The sequence below is a fragment of the Heliangelus exortis genome, chromosome 3 (assembly GCF_036169615.1).
Source record: "Heliangelus exortis chromosome 3, bHelExo1.hap1, whole genome shotgun sequence".
In the NCBI taxonomy this organism is placed as follows: Eukaryota; Metazoa; Chordata; class Aves; order Apodiformes; family Trochilidae; genus Heliangelus; species Heliangelus exortis.
This window is the reverse complement of record NC_092424.1, coordinates 73450540-73469539: the sequence shown is the minus strand read 5'-3', so window position 1 is coordinate 73469539 and position 19000 is coordinate 73450540. Positions and strand designations below refer to the sequence as shown.

Sequence of the window (19000 nt, the reverse complement as noted above, 5' to 3'; positions counted from 1 at the left end):
GAAATTCCTGCCTACAGTGTGGAGGCATCATTGCAAGAGCGTGCTGAAAAAGAATGAATACATTAGAATGAAAACCTGTCCGTGTTTTCCTTATAAACTTTTGTGGGAGTAGAGCATGGAAACCATTAAATATCGTCCTCCACCCAAAATCTTTCACAACTCCCCCAGCGCCAAAGCAAACTGAAGGGACGAAAGACTAATCTGTAGACAATGTTATAAATGTTTGTTCTTGCTGCTTAAAACCTGCTAGGAAAGTGCATTGCTATTGATATCCAAAAGTGTCTGAACAAGTAAGTCTCTTGCATACTCAGTTCATTAATTAGCATACACATCTCTCCACTAGCTAAAAATTAATTACCATCTTAAAATGTCATTAATCATTGGCACAGCAGAAACTTGGTTGTAAATTTAGACTGACAGAGGGGAACCTATGGTTTTTATAGCTGGTAGAAGTGAAGTGCAAGTGGGCCACAATATGTTTTAAAATTATAATATCAACATTCATTTGAATATTTTGGCAAACATTGGAGAAGGAGGGCTGTTTACTGCCTTGTCAGCAAAGCTGCACTACATGTTTCTAGAGATCTGTAGAGACTGGTCAGGTGTTGCGGTAAACTATGGCTCTCCTTACACCAGATTGCAACAGCAGGAAGACTGGTGGCATGCAAATCTGAAGCATTTGCAAGCATTTGCTGAAAATGTCTGAGAAACAAAGCTTTAGGGGGGTGGTGGTGGTGTATTTCTAGATATACTGAATTTATATCACATCTTGTTGGGAGACAAGACAGTAAATTAAGTGATATAAAAATCTTATCTGTTGTTAGAGATGCAGCTATGACCTGAAAATGAGATCCATTTCATTTTTAAAGTAATATGGTAAAACTATACATCCCAGTAGGTGGCAGCTAGCTGGAATCTGGTTAAGTTTTATTATAATAACATCATATATAAAAAAAGATCCGAATGAAGAAACACATGATATAGTAGGGTAATCAGAATCACATATGTCCTCTTTCCAAATGAAACAATGTACATAAGATCACCATTTGCATCTGACACATACCTAGAAATTTAGTAGGTTTTTATTACACAGAAAAGATTTAGAGGCCTTAGATAGTCTGTTCTTCTTTCCGTGACTATAGCTGGAATACTATTTTTCATAACAGCTTTGCTTGAACATTGTCCTTGTTTTCTAAAGACATGCTACTTCGATGTCTATGACAGATGACCAAAATGTAAAACAAATCAAAGCATATACTAAAGAAACTGTAGATTTCCCAGTTGCTGATCACTGAAGTGTGGAGGGTAGTTTCATAAATATTTTAGCCTGAAAACAACTAGGTAGCAGTGATGACAAGCCCCCCAAACACAACACCATATTCTCCAGATTCTCCAGCATGACATTTTATTAGGGATTTCCAACCTTTGAGCTATAAGTCACACAGGGAAGGAAATATGACAGGCATTAAGAACACTTAACTGCTTTCATATTGAAATTATACTGTAGGGGAGACAAACGTATCTTTTAAAAGGTTACCCTGCCTTTTTCCCTCCCTCTCTCAGAGGAGAAATGAAGCTAAAACCAATTTAACAGAAAAAGAGTCTATGGTGATGAAGTCTGAAGCCTTAGTCTGTAAGTGATGTATAGTATTGTCTGTAAATAATCTCTGGTCACCAAATATTTAGTGAGTTCTAAATCTGCTCTCTTGCAAGATGTACTTTTTACATAAGAAATTGTTATTCTTCAGAAAATAATTCCGAATTAACTATGATTTTCCTTCAAGGTGGGAGCTAGGGTTTGAAAGGAGGGGGAAGGCTGTTAACACGGATCACCATAGCAGATAAGGAGGAGAGCGGTGCTCCTTATGAACACATAAAACGCCATAAAGTAGCAGTCCAGCTGACATAACCGAGGGCATAATGAGTATCTTTAAAGAAACCGATAACAGATTTTAATTTCCTTTCCGCACTGTGCAGTGGCTGGAAGGGAAGGAGCAGGCGGTTTGTCCCCTGGCGTGGCTGTGGCGGGGCGCGGCTGTTGGCGGGAGGGAGCGCTCTCCGTGGTGCTGAAGGCTCCCCCCGCCCCTCCCTCCCTCCCGCGCCGGCCGCTGTCCGTGGTGCGGCGGCCGCAGCCGGAGGTGGCGGGATGGTGACACCCGGGAGATGGGAACCTGGCCGGAGGCTCAGGCGTGCGACCGGGAGAAGGAGGGGGGGGGGGAGGGAGACTGCAGTGTGGGCCGCTAAGTATTCAGTGGTAAAAGGAATTAATTACAAGTTGTTTGACGCTTTCAGTAACAAACGCCTCGGTGAGCTAGGAGCTCTGTTAGGCTTAGATTACACGTCGCTGTATTTATTTATTTATTTTTAAGAGATTTAAGAAGATCAACTGAATAACTTTGCCCGAAGTTTATGTCTTGTATAATGTGCTCAAGCTGACCGTGAATATAATATTTTCAACACTGCTCACCACAACTAAATTTAAATAAATAAATCCCCCCTAAACCAACACAACACACAATAGATAAGAAGCTGTATCTGAGTATTCACAATTTTAAGTATTTAAAGATGCCCAATGTCCTTTATTTCAGCAACACCAGGGGAAAGAGGAGGCAGGCAAAAAATGCTCTAAGTGTTCACGTGTGTTTGTTTTATTTCTTACACTGAGATAAAATATGACGAAGAGAATAAACGAAGTAGAAAATGCAAGAAAAAGCATCTCTGCGTTTTTACAGGGAGATATTCTAAGTGTGAACTGAAGGAGTCGCTAGATATCCTTGCTTTTAGCACTAGGTGTTCTTTTAAAAGTGCTCCAATAGTCAAATCGTCTGATTGAATTCCCTGCTAGACTGCAGAACTAGCCATTCATGATACTTATTTTGACACTGCAGCTATGCCTCCATCTTAAAGAAAAAAAAATCAATGATATTTAATAATCCCCTAGCAGAATGTACATTTCTTTTCATGACCGCTTTACAGTGTTTTAAGTAAATGCGTGCAGAGGAAATCAGTAAGCCATAATGATAAAAAGTTCCTGTGAATTACTAACACTCTTAGGGACACAGAGTACCAACATTACAGGTTACCATTTAAAAGGTGTTGTTTCTTATTTACAGGTCTGCAATACACAGAAGTTATTTAAAAATAAACTGTAACTCACCTCTGCCATGCCCTGCTTCTGACAAATTTCCACAAAGTGTTCTCATTAGCTTGACACCATTGGTATTTATTTCTGTAAAGTCAGGTTTATTCTGTGTTCCTCTGTATGCATCTGTGGGGGAATTCTCTCAGAGATATTTTCTTTAGTAATGAAAGACAGGGAGGGAGGTAAGGAGAAAAAAAGATATCTTTAGGCAGAATATAGAATTAAATTAATTAATTTTCCTAATGGGGAAGTGAGAAATTATAATTTAATATTTGTAATAAAGCTTAAGTAGGTTCAGCAAAAGCTTCACTTAGACTGCAAAGTCTGACACTCCTGTTTCACTGTATTTTAGTGGATACAGGTGGACTACTAATTGCATTTCCAAGGGAAATCTGAAGTAGTCCACACAATTAGTTTATCTTCTTTGGAACACCTGGCCAAAAAAACAGAAGTCTGTGGCTGTGTTTGCAGGTACAAACTCAGTATCACATTATAAATCTGGGAAGTGCTATTGTTTCTACTGAGGACTGTGAAATCACAAACTACATAAATCTCTCAGCACAGGGAGAAACAGCAGGATTGCCATAACTAGAGTGAAAGCAAAGCAAACTGCAAAAATAAGAGAATGAAAAATAATAAAGTGAAACCAGAAACTAGTTACTGTCTTTTAAGTCTTTACACTGCAATTTCAAGGAAGTTGAGAGAAACAGGTCTGTGCATTCAACAAGGCTTTTTTAGCACTGCCGATTCCTGTTTACCTTACAAAAGCAGGCTGGTGCTCCGTACCACAAGTTCCTAAGGGCAGCCAGTGTACAATCCATCGCATCTACCCTGTTTCATGCATTAAAGTGAACAGAAGCTAGTGAATGCAAATATGAATTTATTTAGCCTAATCTTTACTTTGAGAATCTGCAGGATTTTATTGTCAGCCTGCTCTTTCACAACTATAAAACCAAGTGATTCCGACCCAGACAGCTACCTATTAAAATGCATGAGTTCATTTTCACACAACCGACTCCCTTCTCCTTTCTCCCCCATAGCCCCCTCCCCCGCCCGCTACAGACCCTTATAGCTATTGTTCAAAACAACTGAAAGACTAATAATAAGTACAAGCATATATATAAATCCGAGTTCTTTTTTTTTTTTTTTTTTTTTTTTTTTTTCTCTCTCCCCCCCCCCTCCCCTCGACAACGCTAGGCGATCAGATCTGTTGCATAATAGAAATTGGGAAGGCTGTCTGGCAGGCAGCCTTAAGAAGAGCAGAGCTATCTCAATTTCTCTCACTTAATCTTGGCTTCGCGTCAGAAGCTGTGCAGCAGTGCAGTAGAATGGGAGCACGGCAAAAGCTTCTCCAGTGAAACGGCTGGTGCTCATTGACTCTCGCTATGTGGCAATACCTCAGCGATTTCTCCCACTGGATTACCTATTGATTTTCCTCCTTTCTTGCCTCCCAGGTTTACTCGACTGGACATTGTGTGTGTTTGGATTTCTCAAGGATTCTCCCCCGACTAACATGGATGTCCCACCATTCCTTGCAGTTGAAGGTTGCTCCTTGGCGCAGTGAATGAAGAACATGCGGGGATTGCTAATGGGTTTGGGAAGCGTAGACTCTCTCCTCTCTCTGTGACCATGCCGTGATCGTGTCTGAGGGCCATCAGTTTACGTATCCTCATTCTCACCCTACCGGGAAACCTGACGGCTTAGAAGGGGGAAGTAAGGCAGCGCGTGTGTGCATAGAAACATCATGAAGATTATTTCCCCTATTCTAACTAATCCAGTCTTCAGATGCATCATTAGACTCCTTCTTTGCTTACTGTGGATTGGATATTCTCAAGGAACCACACATGTATTAAGATTTGGTAAGATTTCCCGACACTTTTTTTACACCGTGGATTTGAGCCTGAATGCAATACGCGTAGGATTGACTCAGAAGGGGGTGCTGGGGGAGAGCTGGGACGTGCTGCCGGAGTCAGGCACCGAAGTCCCTCTTTATTTTGCATCCGGAGGGATGAATTGCTGTGTGTTTTTTTCTGTCGCTGCAGCTCATTGTAGCCGTAGTAACGGCACGATGATGATGGTAATTATAATAACAATAGAGAGAAAAATGACTGGCAAATGCGTTTGCCTAAGGCTCTGCGCAGCTTGCGAGGCTTTCTCGTAATGTACCTTTTTTGTTTCCATAGTAGTGGAAAGCATGGCTAATAGGGTGCTTGATCAGTTAAAAATCTGTCAACTAGTTGTTAAGTTTCAGCCGCCCGCGTCTGCTCCACGCGAGCCGAACCCGTGTGGGCGCGACGCTGTGATTTGAGACCTTTGGGATGATTTCCCGTGAAGGGTCTGCCTATTTGCTTGCCACTTCAGTGGTGTTTAGGGTTGGAGAAGAGATGATTTATGTCTCGAGACGTGGTGGTAAAAAAGCCTTTCCGATACGCTTGTACGCGAGGAAAGTCGTGAGGAAAGTCGTATGAGTTCTCCCAGCCTCAAGAGAAAAAAAAAAAAAAGAGATATAAAATACATAGATCAGAATGAAATTTCAAGGAGAGCAGAGCGGTTTCACAGTTTAAAGAGTATCCCTGCTGGACCATTAAACTAACCTTAACAGCTATGCCTGTGTACGTGCCCGTGTGTGTAAGCAAGAGAGGGAGAAATTTCAGAGCCGCTGCAACCCCCGTAGAAGTTTCGCACTGAGGAAGGCCAGGGCGGATAGGAAAGTTAACCTCAGGTCCGAGAGGGGTTGCACGGCCCGGGGAGAGGGGGAGGGGGGTGTTTGTTCTCCGGAACGAACTACAGCGGGAGCTCTGCGCCCTCCTCGCTGCCCTGGCAAGGCGGGCGGAGCCGGGAGGCAAAGGGGGGGGGGAGGAGGGGGGGGCCAGACCGAAAGTTGCCTCAGACAAGCGGCATCTTCTGTGCCTACCGACAGCGTAGTTGGAGGGGGGAGGAAGCGCGGGTCCCCCGCATTCGCGCTGGCCGCTGTAAGCAGCCGCTACATCAGTTTCTGTGGGGCACCGAGAGCTATTGGCTTCCTCTGGGAGTAATGCCTTTCTTTGTATCTAATTTTATTTAAATCCACTCTCCCCCCACCACACGCACACACTTTTATGAGGAGGGAAATGTGGGTAATGATTAAAAAGTCAGCAGGCTGTTACTGATCTCGTGTGCTGAATTGCTAGTAGTATTTATTTTCTGCTTCCATCTGGTCTAAAGGTGGTGCTTAAGGCACGTTGCTCTTAGCAACCGTCTTTAGGAATGCTTGTTTCTTTGGACGTGGCTAAACGGGTCTGTATATCATTGCGGGGTTAATTTTGCGTTCAGTCTGATCCATAGTCATGGCCGTAGTATTAGTGCTAGGGATGCCTGTAATCTGGCACTGTTCTACTGTCTGTCTGTCCACGAAGCGAGTTCATAACCGATGCTGAGACTGAGTCTCTAGGAGTCTGAAATACTTCCAAGGGTATGTAAACAAACATCCTCCTGGCCGCACCATTAGAAAGAGGTGAGCTTTCCTTTAGTTTATCATTCTTTCTGAATTGCTAATCCAGTGTGCCTACAGAGACATCCCCGCGGGGAGAGAAGCTTTTTGGTAATGAATAGAATAACAAATAACGCCTATACTGAAGAGTGGTGCTGAGAGATTCTGGTTCCCTGTGACACAGTCGCGTATCCATGTATTTTCCTGGGCTAACTTCTCTTCCCAACAGCCTCCCTATCACACAGACGGTTAATGGGTTGTGCTCGCTCCATTGTTTGTAGCAGCAAAGTGCGAGTCCGCTCCAGAATCACCGCATGTTTTCTCTTGTCTTACAAAACAATTGTCTCCAACCCATCTCTGAACCTTAAGAATATGTCAAGAGCCGTTGATTAGTTTATTTTAGTATGGAAAATGTTAGACCTAAGAGAGCGCTAGTAAGACACTTGCACCGCTCTGCCGGGCCTGTTGCACATCTCAGTTTTAAGGAGTATGGATGAGCCTAGTCCAGGTGTAGAGTGATTGCTGCTGACGGCGAGGGACCTCCCGCTCCTTCTCCAGAAGCTGACATCCCTCCCTTTGTGTAAGGGAATGGCCAGGAGGAGGAAAGGAGCAGGGAGCGAGCTGTCGAAAAGCTTTGGCTGCTCCTGAGAGGGGAATTCCCCGCCGCCCCCTTCATGTTCCCGTGCTATCTGCCCCTCAGGGATGTCCTTGGAACCAGGAGAACGGGATGCCAGCGCCTCCCGTGGAGTCCTTCCCGAGGAGAAGTGAGAGCTGAGGAGATTCCTCACAGAAGCCAGCCTGCCAGCCCCCACTCTTCTTCCTCAGCCAGCAGCGCTATGGCAACACGGGAGAGCTTGAAGCTTGCCAGAGCTCCAGCCTCCTCATTCCTCCTGTGCAAATTAACCACCATGGATTTGCATTGTCCTTCCCACGGCTTCTGTCATTGTTGGGACTAGCCAGCATGTCCCTTCTCTTTCTCAAGCTACATTTTAGCAACCACACAGGGAAATCGAGCCTCTTGGGTTATCTCTTAAGTGTAGGGGGTGATTTTTGCCGGAGTCTTACAGAACAAACACGGGGAGAAGCTGGTGTGATGGCATAATTCTTTCCCTCAGCGGCACTCGCTCCCGCGTCTGGATGCCTGCCTACTGCGGTTGGAGTAGGGCAACGTGGTATTTTGGGCATCACACCAGACGCCGTTTCTAAATGACACCTTGCTCCACGGGGCACAGGGCCAAGCTCTCTCCCTTACCCTTTAAAGAGTTTCCCATAAGAGAGCCCAGGAAGCACTAAGGGTGAGGCTTTTGCCTACGGTATTCGGGAGCTTCGAATTGGTACGAATTAAAGGACGGGTCCCAGCGTGACAAGGGAGAAAAGGAGCAGCTTAGTATCTGTCTTTCTGCTGTGCTAAGTGTGATGGAAACCTTTTTCTTATCACCTGGCACCCTACAAAAGCCTGAATACCTGACCGCCAGCAGATCCCTTTCCTTATCGGGAATCACGTTTTGTAGCTTTGCGATTCACTGTTCATATGTAAGGGCAAACCCAGGGCAGCGGCTCACCCAGAAACTGCAGCTCGGCGGATTCACAGCCCACTACAGCCGCCTCTCCGCCCATCGGGGGTGGCGAGGGGGCTGGACTCGGACCCACCACCACCCTTTTGTAAGCCCCCTCACTTCTGCCTTTCCCTCACTGGGCCACTTTGGCCCGTAAGGCTGAATTAACAAGCCATTAAGAGTTGTTATCCATCAGCAACCATCACCTGTGTTTTTGTAAACCCTCCTCTCCCCTTGCCCGAGACATTAAGGAACCGGGCTGTTGAAATCTCTCCTTATCTCCTCCTACACGGGGCTTTAGTCTCCTTTGTCAAAATTGTCCCTTTCGAGCCTTGTCTCTGCTGCCCTGAGCAATTCATCTTTGCTTCAGCAAAGGTGTGAAGAGGAACCAGTGGCTGGAAGGCGAAAGCGGTTTGGCCATTGCGTTCTCTCGTTTCTTCTCTGATAACTCATTATTTGTGACAATGGGGTGAAAGACTAAAGAAGTTCATTGCTAGGGGTCCGCTGGCCTGGTAAGTGTTTCCTCACTGGGTAAAGTATTTTGTTTTCTTCATCACACTCAAGTAGAAGGGTGATGAAAAGTACAATCCCACGACAGTAATCTCGATTTTTTTGTTGTTGCTTCGGAGTTACCTTAGTTTAAACAGATGTAGGAGGGAGCAGAATGTTGTGGGAGCAATGAACGGTAAGGGAAAGGAGAGTTTTTCCTGTTTAAAAGCAAAAGAAAGCCAAGAGGGATATGGGAACAGTTTTCAAGAAACGAAGGGGGAGTTTCAAACTCTTATCAGAAATATTTCTTACTACTGACTTCTTTATTTATTTTTATTTTTTATTTTGTCCCTCTAAAAATCCCACACTCAAACTCTTAAATGCCCAGCACTTCACCGTTGATCTCCATAAAACAATCTTTTTTCTTAACTAAATTTGGGGGAACTCGGATAAGGTAATCACTGGAGTATTCCTCCACTAATATTTAGCATGGGTTTTGTCTGACATACTTCTTAACTGAGTTCCTATGACTCAAAGAGGTAGAATTTATCTCCATATAGCTGTTTTTAAGAGATCAAGCTTGCAAAAGCAGAGAAGAGGATAGCTTGTGCAGTTGCCAGCAGATGTTGAACCACACATTTTGGGGATTCAGGTGAACAATTTAACAACATAGAACTTAAACCCAGCAAAATCAGGGAAGAGCAGCAAGGGCTAACTCCGTCCAAATGGGTATGAGACAAGATTTGAAGAGAAAATAACTGCTAGGTATTCGTGTAGACTTTTCCTAGGCTGGACCTGCATCAGCTCTCCTGGATGTGCACGGTCTCTCCTTTGGATTTTGCACTGACACCCTTTTAGTGGAGGGAGATAACCTTTGTGCCTGTATTTAAGTGAGAAATGAGAAAAAAAGTGCATCCCTGGTTTTAGTGAAGAGGCACTCTGCCTTCAGATCAAGAATGTGATGAAAATCTGCAAAATAAACACTTGTTACAGCAGCCCTCAGAGGCCTGTGGCTTGGTAAATCCAGTATTTAGAGCCAATGAAAATTTTACTGCCAAGGACAAGGAATTCTCAATATGTGTTAACATCATCACGTAGAGGAGTTCAAAATCAGTGTTATAAACAACAACAGAAATCTTTGAAAGAAGAGTAAGGTTAAGAGCCTCGGGAAGGCAGCAAGGGGGTGAGAAGCATTGTTATTGACTGGTCTAGATTAAACAGCACAGAGGAAGATTTCAATTTGATAACGTCACAGCTCTTCCTGTTTTTCTTTGCTGCTTCTGCTGACAATTTTGTAAGGTAATTAAATTGGCTGATTGAAGTCACAGTGGTCATGGGGCGATAAAGACCATTTGGATTTAATGGAATTTAGAAACAACGGTGTGCTGCACACAACTCTTACAGAACGAGAATTTTAATGACTCATTCAGGGTGCTGACTACATAGAACGTCCTGGACGAGTTTAATTGAAAGGGCAAAGCAGATTAGCTGTGTACAGTCTTTATTGCACTAGATAGGGGAATTAGAATTATCCTTTTAGAAGACTCATTATTGCATTATCAAGATTTAATGTAGGTTAAGAAAGCTTTCATCCATGTGGGCTTTCTGGAATATCCCCAGATCCTTTCACCCAGTGTTTGGAACACCAACAGCCTTGTAAAAGGATTTTCACACAATTGTCCAATTGATTGGCTGCTGAGAAGTATAACTCGCTTTTTACTGACTGCTGCTTCTCTTTTGAAGTGATGCAAAGTTCAAGTAATACCTCCCATTTTAAATGTGTTTGCTGAAGGAAATGGTTTCTGTCACCAGAGATAAGAAACCAGAGAAAAAGAGATTTTTCTAAACTCAAATATTAGAGATTTTTTTTTTCATCTTACACAAGAGAAAACCCTCTCAATTTAGAAAAAAAAATATAGAAAAAGAAAAAAAACAACAAACATTTTGTTGTCATTGTAAATAATAGCAGGTCTTTGTCCTCCACTTAATATATTTACCTCGTGTGTTGCTGAGTTTTAACCTTCATCCTTTTTAATCTCCTCCAGAGGAACAATTACTAGAAGTTTTGTCAATAATGCAAAAGAGAAACTAGAAGGTGCCTCAGTCTGCAAGGCAAATGAATGTCTCCCAAATAATCTTTTAATAATGTTATGCTGTAATGTATGTTGGAAGATTAGATTAAACAATATGATAACATAATGTCATTATGCTGTCACATTTGAATTGGAATATGGAGAATCAAAGACCACTGTCATATTAATACTTATAATTGTGTGCTCTCCCCCCACCCCAGTCTTTTTTTTTCTTTATTATACGGTAATAATTGTCTTAGGTTTATACAGTGCCTTCAATTTAAACAGCCAAAGCTTTCAGTAAGGCAAAGGGTACATAATAAACATACAATGATCATTATTCCAATTACTGGAGCTCAGCCAGCTCTGAAGAAACTAGATGTTATTGTAATACCATGTAAAACACTAAACAGAGGGTCAAAAATGCATTCCTAATGTAATAAAAAAAATAATTATTAACAAAATAATTTTTTTTCTTTCATTTGGGCAAAATTTAAAGTGGTGTTTAAGGCTTCTCACATTTCCTGCAAAAATACACTTGGATGGATATGCCTGGATTCAGATTTCATTGATCATTAATCTTGTGTATTTTTTCCAGAATGCTATTGAAATACAGTAATGAATGCTTGCTAGTTGAATGTGTTTGCTAGTTTTGTTTGAGATACTTTTCAGATTAAGTACACGTTTTTAGACAATGTATTTTAAGAGTGTTTCTGTTTATAGGTGTTTCTGCCAGGGGTATATAGAAAATTGAGTTTCCTGCTAGTATTGTCTCAGGTGTCTATGGCAGTGGTAGTTAAAAGCACAGATACACTGCAGTCCTTGTGTAATGATGTTTCTCCTTAGATAGCAATGTTTTGTTATCAATGCAACAGACGGTTAATTCATTTGTGGGTCTTATATGATTTCAGGGAAAACACTAATTCACACTAATTGAATGTTCATTTTATCGTAGTTTTATTTCCATTCCCAAACTCTTTAAAACCTTTTTTTTTTTTTTTTTTTTTTCCCCCCTCAGGAAAATGGCTATCAGGATTTACATGTCAGTTCAACTAGGGATGTTGAAAATGTCTCAGTATTTCAGCACAAGGCTCCCTTTACTCCCCTCCTCTCTACTGTTAGAATCTCTAATTCTTGTATTAAGCTTGGTAACACTGACAGAAGACTAGTCCAGTGAAAACTTGCTTACTATGATATCAGGAACTGTTGTTCAGGAGACTTGATAAGTTTTTGAAATTCAATCTCTGATGGCTTGTTTCTCTTAGTTTCTTCTATTTTAATATTTTACTGTGTGTATCCGATGTTTCCTAATTATATAAGCACTCTTATCTGTTTTCAGTGTAAATAGGTAAATCTTAAGGTATTAAATGATCCATGCTGTATTTTTACAGATGAATGAGAAAATTAATGTTGTTGCATGAGTGGGCAAAATAATTTTGAAGAATCAATACTATTTTTCTTTAACTTTTGCAGCTCAAAACATGTGGTTCTTTCCCTCAATTCCCCATTTTTCTTTGTTTTCTTTTGGTTTTTTTAATAGCTGAAATGGAAAATAATTACTTACCTATCTCAGAGAGGAATATATGTTTGAATACTGTACTTCTGGTCCTTCTTGGAAAGTCTTTGATGTAACTTTCTGGGAAACTGCATGAAAAATTAAAAAATCTGAAAGCCCTCTTCTCTGTCTGAAAACTAAACTTCTAGACAAAACCAAGTATTTGGCCTCCTCTGCAGTATTTGGAGAGTTGAAGGAAGCAGAAGTATTAGGCTGGGTAACCCTTGCATGGCTGAAGCTGGGCTAGGTGAGCCAAAGTAGATTCCGTGACATCAACAATATGGAGGAGATGAACGTGGATTGAATAGGGATTTTTGTTTTCTCCCCATGTTTTGGTCCTTGCTATTTGGCATAATATAAAGCCAAAAATATATGAAAAATATTTTGGTAATATTGCCACATACTGAATTCAGTTTCTCAGGTAGGCATTTATGATGGAAAAATCATTCTCTTAATAGCTCGACAACTTGTTCATGATATTAAAATACACAAAATGCTGAAAAAGAAACTGCCCATTTATTCACTAAAAACTCACCAGTGAATGAGTAGTGATTCTTTTCAATATAGGAAGTAATAATCATTCCTTTAAAGAAGGACTTTTTTTGTGGATATATGTATTTTACTCTTTATATACTCTACAGAAGCTTATTGAGTAAAGTTTATTATGCTTGCTGCAAAAGATGCAGAACTACTTGAGCTTTGAAAGAGTTTGCCATCTTCACATCTGGCTTTCTGTATCTCCAGTAAAATATTTCAACTTAAAGGTCACGTTTCTCTGACTATAAAAAGAGTTATCACTTTAAAATGGTTTTTGTAATAAGCAAACTGATACTGAATTTAAAACACCTTTATTAAAATGCTCATTTATGTGCATATACATACTTAGTAGGTAGTAATCTGGGCAAATTTTTAAGGATTACTTTATAATTGAACTTGCCATCCATTTGGGCTTTTGTCCTTTTTCAGGAGCTAAATATATACCAGCTATATCAATCAGCTGAGGAGCTGAATATATACCAACTGTATAAATCAGAACACACACACACACATATATATATATATATATATATATATGGCATTATTTAAAAGTTGCACAAATAGAACGTGACTTACTGAATAGTCCATAATAAAGATAATTACACTAGTAAGTACAAAACCTTCACAAGAAAACCTGAGTCTTTTAGCTCTCAATGGTCAAATGGGGTTTTTTTTAGTCATGTAAGAAAATATTTTAAGTCCTGACAGAGCTCATATCATAAAATCTCAGACAGCAGATATTTTACCGGGAGACTGATCTACTACTTACCTGGGGACTTCTATTTCTGCCTATATTTTCAGTGAGTACCTGATCATCAACTATTTAGATTGTAAGAGAAATACACCCCTCAATACTTCAGTGCTAGATTAATTTATGCTAATACACTTTTATTTTTTTACCACAGATTATATGAAATCTGTGTGTGCTTAATAAAGCTTCTTACACATAATTACAACTAAAATTTATAGATCAAATATTGAAATAAGATAACTTATTGTATACTTTAGGTCAGATCCCCCTCTAACTTGCCATTAGGTCAGTGGCTTATGTTAGGACAAAATGAAATAACAGGGCTGTAAATTGTAGGACAGTGTTTAGAAAGAGAATGTTTTACTTCCCTATAATGCTAAAACTAAGTACTTCTGATACAGCTCATGGAAATGTGTCTGCTTATTAGAGGTATAGTCATGATCTAATTGGTGACAGAAAAATCTTCCTGAAATGTGCGATTAGGTCCACAATGACAGTAAATGACAGAGTGCTCTTCCAGTCAAACCATCTGTGTTGCTTTAATTAGCTAAGGCTCTCATTCCAGATTCAGTCTTTCCTTGATTTCCATCCCTGCCCCTCTCCCTGCCAATTATCTTTTAAAAATCAAACAACACTTTTTTACATTTCTCACTCACTTATAATTAAAAATATTTAGCAGTGTACTATAAATGAAATTCAACATAATGGAAATGATGTTGGTAGTTGGTGTTTTTTTGTTTTTTAAGTTGGAAAGGGTCTACTCATTGGTCAAAGGTACTACAGTTCATTGGTAGCAGCACAACTTGTTTGACCTATCAGACACTGCAACATAGTCAGAAATATTGTGCCATGTAGAATTGTATGTAAAAACATTAAATAACATGAAGATTACATATTCTGTAAGAGGAAAGGATTTTCTAAAACAAGAACTCCGTTGTTATTCTGCAACATTTGTCCTACAAGGCAGGAAATCTTTAAAAGAAATTCCATGCTACTTATTCATTAGGGAATTAAGTACATTAGGGAAATTAAAATAATACAGAGTACTCTAAATGAGGAGAATTAATTTTCTTTTAAAATGCTTCATCATAGCAATTTTTGGGTTAATGTTTGTTAATCGTAACATATATATTCAGGTTTTGCTCATTTCAGATTTGTTTAAAAAATCATACAGAAACTCTAAGAAACTATCAGCATGCATTCAAGTATTACATTAAAATTCATTGTTCTTGCTTTATATTATGCCACAGAGTAAGGACCAATATCAGGAATGAACCTTGGGGAATCTAATTTATAACATTATTTCATATCTGATTTTTACTGCTCAAAGATTTTTTGCAGTCTTTGTGGCTTACTATACTTAGAATTTTTTTAAAAATCAAATTTCAAGAGGACTCTAACCCAGCTATCCTTTTCATTTAATGATCGTGCATTTAAAAATATATATATATCCCTGCTTAGAATAATCTGGTCTTTCTTGTGTTATATGGCACCCATTTATGCTTTTTTCTGGTTTATAGAGCAAAGAGGTTTTGACATTTCTCTCTCAGAAGCTGGTATTTGAAAAGATTATGGTGCAAACTGGAAATATAAGGCCAGTGACTGGTCATATTTATTTTGGCAAATGTGGAATTCTTCATCTTAAAAAAGTATATATTTATATTAAGTACTGAGTGAGTGTGTTTTACTACTTTTTAACCACCATGCTTTTGAGTTAGTCTGTTTCCAGAGCAGTGAAAGTGAGTGTGAAAGTGTCTTGCCTAATGGTTTTTTGGTGTTCGCCTTCATACCTTGAGATGCTGGTCTATTTTAGACACTGACTGTTGTGAATATGCTCCCAGATAGTCTATACTACTACCTTCTGTTTTGGTTTTTTTTTCAAAAAAAAAAAAAAAAAAGAAAAAAAACAAAAAAGAAATATTGATAGGGCAGGATGGAGGTGGTTCAAGTATAATAAAGCAGATGAATTCAAGGCCATCAGTGATAAACAGCACAGAAGGGAATTGAGTCAATAATAAAAAACATAAAACTGTGCAAACAGGAAGGTTTTTGTTTTGTTCAGTCAAAAAGGGACATAAAGTTGACACTTGGCTAAATGATCCAATAATACAAAACCTATAGGTTTATATTTGCCAGCTAATAATTTGCTCAGTTAAATTTGCCTGTTATTGAATACTGTGTATAACAGTTACATAAAGAACAGAAACATAGTTAAATAATATGTTTATGCCCAGATTTAATCTTAGCCTTAAAGGAAATGTACTTGGGGTCAGTCCAGGGGAAGTAGTAGGTCTTGTGTGTGTTTCGTCTGTAAGCAACTGAGGGGAGAAAATGAAAATTATGAAAGATGCATGTGACTTCTTTTCACTGCTGGTGTATGTATTTGTTTGGATGTCCTTGAGAAGAAAAGACAATAAAATATGACTGTTATTAAGGCTTATCTCTTCAGATCTCTGCAGACAATCATTCATGACATTCAATATGCCTGCAGAAACTTACTGTGTGACTGTGATACAGCTTAGAAAAATGTGTCCAAAAATGCATTAAATCAGATTTCCTAATGTCTTTTCAAACCAACCCAAACAATGAAAAATCACATTTAAAGATCAAATCAACATAAGCTAGTCACAACATCCTCACTCTTACCCATTTGTGACCTTTTGTGTCTAGTCACTAGAGTTCAAATTCAGCTATCCATTTATATAATTTTGATTATTAATGTTCACTAAACATTACATTTGTTGGAACTTAGGGTAAGAATATACCATATTCTCATATAAACAGTGTGGTTTGCTTTTCAGAGCATTTTATCCACTTTTTTCACTCATGAGAGGATGCTTGAGCTGGACAAAAAGCACTGTGTCTGTCTTTTGGGCACAGAACTCTCTTCACACTGATTTCCTTTACTCTTCTGACTGTTCTCTCCTAGTTGGTAAGAAATTTTCAGTGCGTGTTTGCAAGCCTTATTTTCCCTTGTTACCACAGACAATTCAAAAAAATCCTTTCTTCTTTGGGGTTGCACTGTGTACTGTTTTCTTATTCATCAGAACCCATCTGATGATTATAAGGACAGAAAATTAAAAGCTCTTTGTCATCTGCTCCACTCTGATTATGTTCTTACAAAAGTAAACAACAATATTTTCAGTAATCCATTTCAAGAATAGATTATTGAACTTTTGATGAGTCTCTTACTTATTTTTTTGGCAGCCATTTCAGAGTTACACAGTATCTTTGTGAACTGAACAAAGGAACTGGGCTGCAGTAATCTTAGTGGGAATGGTACACATTTATACCTTTTCCTGCTCTGATGTCCCAGATGAAAACAAACAAACCAAAAGCAGAACCAAGCAACAATAACAAAAAAACCCAAACCAAAGCAAAACAAACAAAAAACTAAAACGAAACTCAAAACACCAAGCAACAGAAGCATCAAATAAACAAGCAACAAAAAAGTGGGAGTATGTTTCCCTTACTGGAATTGTCTTTAACACAAACCAGGGGAATTGCCTCAGGGTGTGTCAAGGGTCTGTGATGAAAGGACTCAAAAGGACTTTCCATCTGCTTCCTGACAAGTAGTGTGAGCATGGGACTGCAAAGCTCTGTGAAGGTGGCAGAATCTGTTCTCACATGGGGTAATCTTTATGCATATATTCCAAGTGGTTGTGAAAACAAAAAAATTTCAAGAAGAAACTATGAAATTCAACACAGAACACAAAGTTAAGAATACCCAGGAAGGTAAAAAAAGAATTTACTGTCCAAAGAAATTAAAACTGAACTCTGTGAATGAAGCGATGGATGAACACATGCTCTTAGGTAATCACACAGCACCTACAGGATGGACAGGGGATCAGACCCAGCCAGCACAGGGTTAGGAAGGGCAGGTCCTGTCTGACCAAACTGATCTTTTATGCTCAGGTAATCCACCTGGTGGATGAGGGGAAGGCTGTGGATGGAATCTGCCTGGACTTCAGCAAAGCCTTTGACACCATCTCCCGTAGCATTCTCCTGAAAAAGCTGTCAGCCCAGGGCTCAGACAGGAACACTCTGTGCTGGGTTAGGAACCAGAGTGGTGCTGAGTGGTGCTGATCCAGTTGTTGACCACTCACTAGTGGTGTCCCCCAGGGATCAACGCTGGGCCTGGTTCTGTTTAATATCTTCATTGGTGATTTAGATGAGGGGATTGAGTCCACCTTCAGGAAATTCGCAGATCACACTAAGCTGGGGGTGAATGTGGATCAGCTGGAAGGCAGGAGGGCTCTGCAGAGGGACCTGGACAGACTGGAGAGTTGGGCTGAGTTTGGATTGACAGGAAGCTGAACATGAGCCAGCAGTGTGCCCAGGTGGCCAAGAAGGCCAATGGCATCCTGGCCTGTATCAGGAACGGTGTGACCAACAGGTCCAGGGAAGGGATTCTGCCCCTGTACTCAGCCCTGGTGAGGCCCCAGCTTGAGTCCTGTGTCCAGTTCTGGGCCCCTCAGTTGAGGAAGGAGATTGAGGTGCTGGAGCAGGTCCAGAGAAGAGCAAGGAGGCTGTGAAGGGATCCAACACAAGTCCTGTGAGGAAGGGCTGAGGGAGCTGGGGGTGTTCAGCCTGGAGAAGAGGAGGCTCAGGGGAGACCTCATCACTCTCTACAACTCTCTGAAAGGAGGGGGTAGCCAGGGGGGGGTTGGTCTCTTTTCCCAGGCAGCCATCAATAAGACAAGAGGGCATGGTCTTAACCTCTATCAGGGGACGTTTAGGTTAGATATTAGGAAAAAGTTCTTTACAGAGGGGTTGATCAGACACTTGAATGGGCTGGCCAGGGAGGTGGTGGATTTTCCATCCCTGGGGGTTTTTAAGAAGAGACTGATGTGGCACTCAGTGCCATGGTCTGGTAACCATGGCAGTAGTGGATCAAGGGTTGGACTTGATGATCTCAGAGGTCTTTTTCAACCTGGCTGATTCTGTGATTCTATGATTCAGTACCTGCCCCCCTCTCAAAACTAGTACCAATGTGGATATAGTACCTGTCAATGCATCAACTCAATTTGCCATGGAGCAATATCCTTATTGTAAGGACAATCATTTAGCAAGTGGATCTCTGTGAAATACCCATAGGAAATTATTTTCACTACTGTTTTAAGAGGAGATAATTATGCCAATATTACTGTATATGACTAGCAGTCCTGTAAATCAGTAGATCGTATTCATTCAAGTCATTTTCTGCTATGTTTTATTTTCTAATAAGCCTAAAACTATAGTACTGAAATCAGCCTTTAGGTAGCTTTGTGTGGCTCCATTGTAAGGAGCTGTGGTACACTGAAGAGGAGGGCACAGTTCTTTGCTGAGCAATTAGGGGAACTCCTGAGGAGACAGAACCGTTTTCATTACTTCCACATCTGATTAGGCACAATTTCCATAAAAGCTTACCCACATGGAGAACTTCGTAA

General features: G+C 40.4%; 1 protein-coding gene across 4 annotated transcripts in view; it reads left to right on the top strand.

The window, feature by feature from the left end:
• Positions 1 to 19000, top strand: part of GRIK2 (glutamate ionotropic receptor kainate type subunit 2) — a 365605-nt gene that overhangs the window by 6896 nt on the left and 339709 nt on the right. For 2 of the 4 annotated variants that reach the window (XM_071741263.1, XM_071741266.1), the window contains exon 1: positions 4461 to 5001. In XM_071741263.1, coding sequence (XP_071597364.1) covers positions 4887 to 5001 — 115 coding nt within the window. In that variant the 5' untranslated portion in view covers positions 4461 to 4886. Of the gene's footprint in view, positions 1 to 4459; positions 5002 to 19000 lie in introns of those variants that run through there. The other 2 variants (XM_071741262.1, XM_071741261.1) reach the window with 2 other exon arrangements.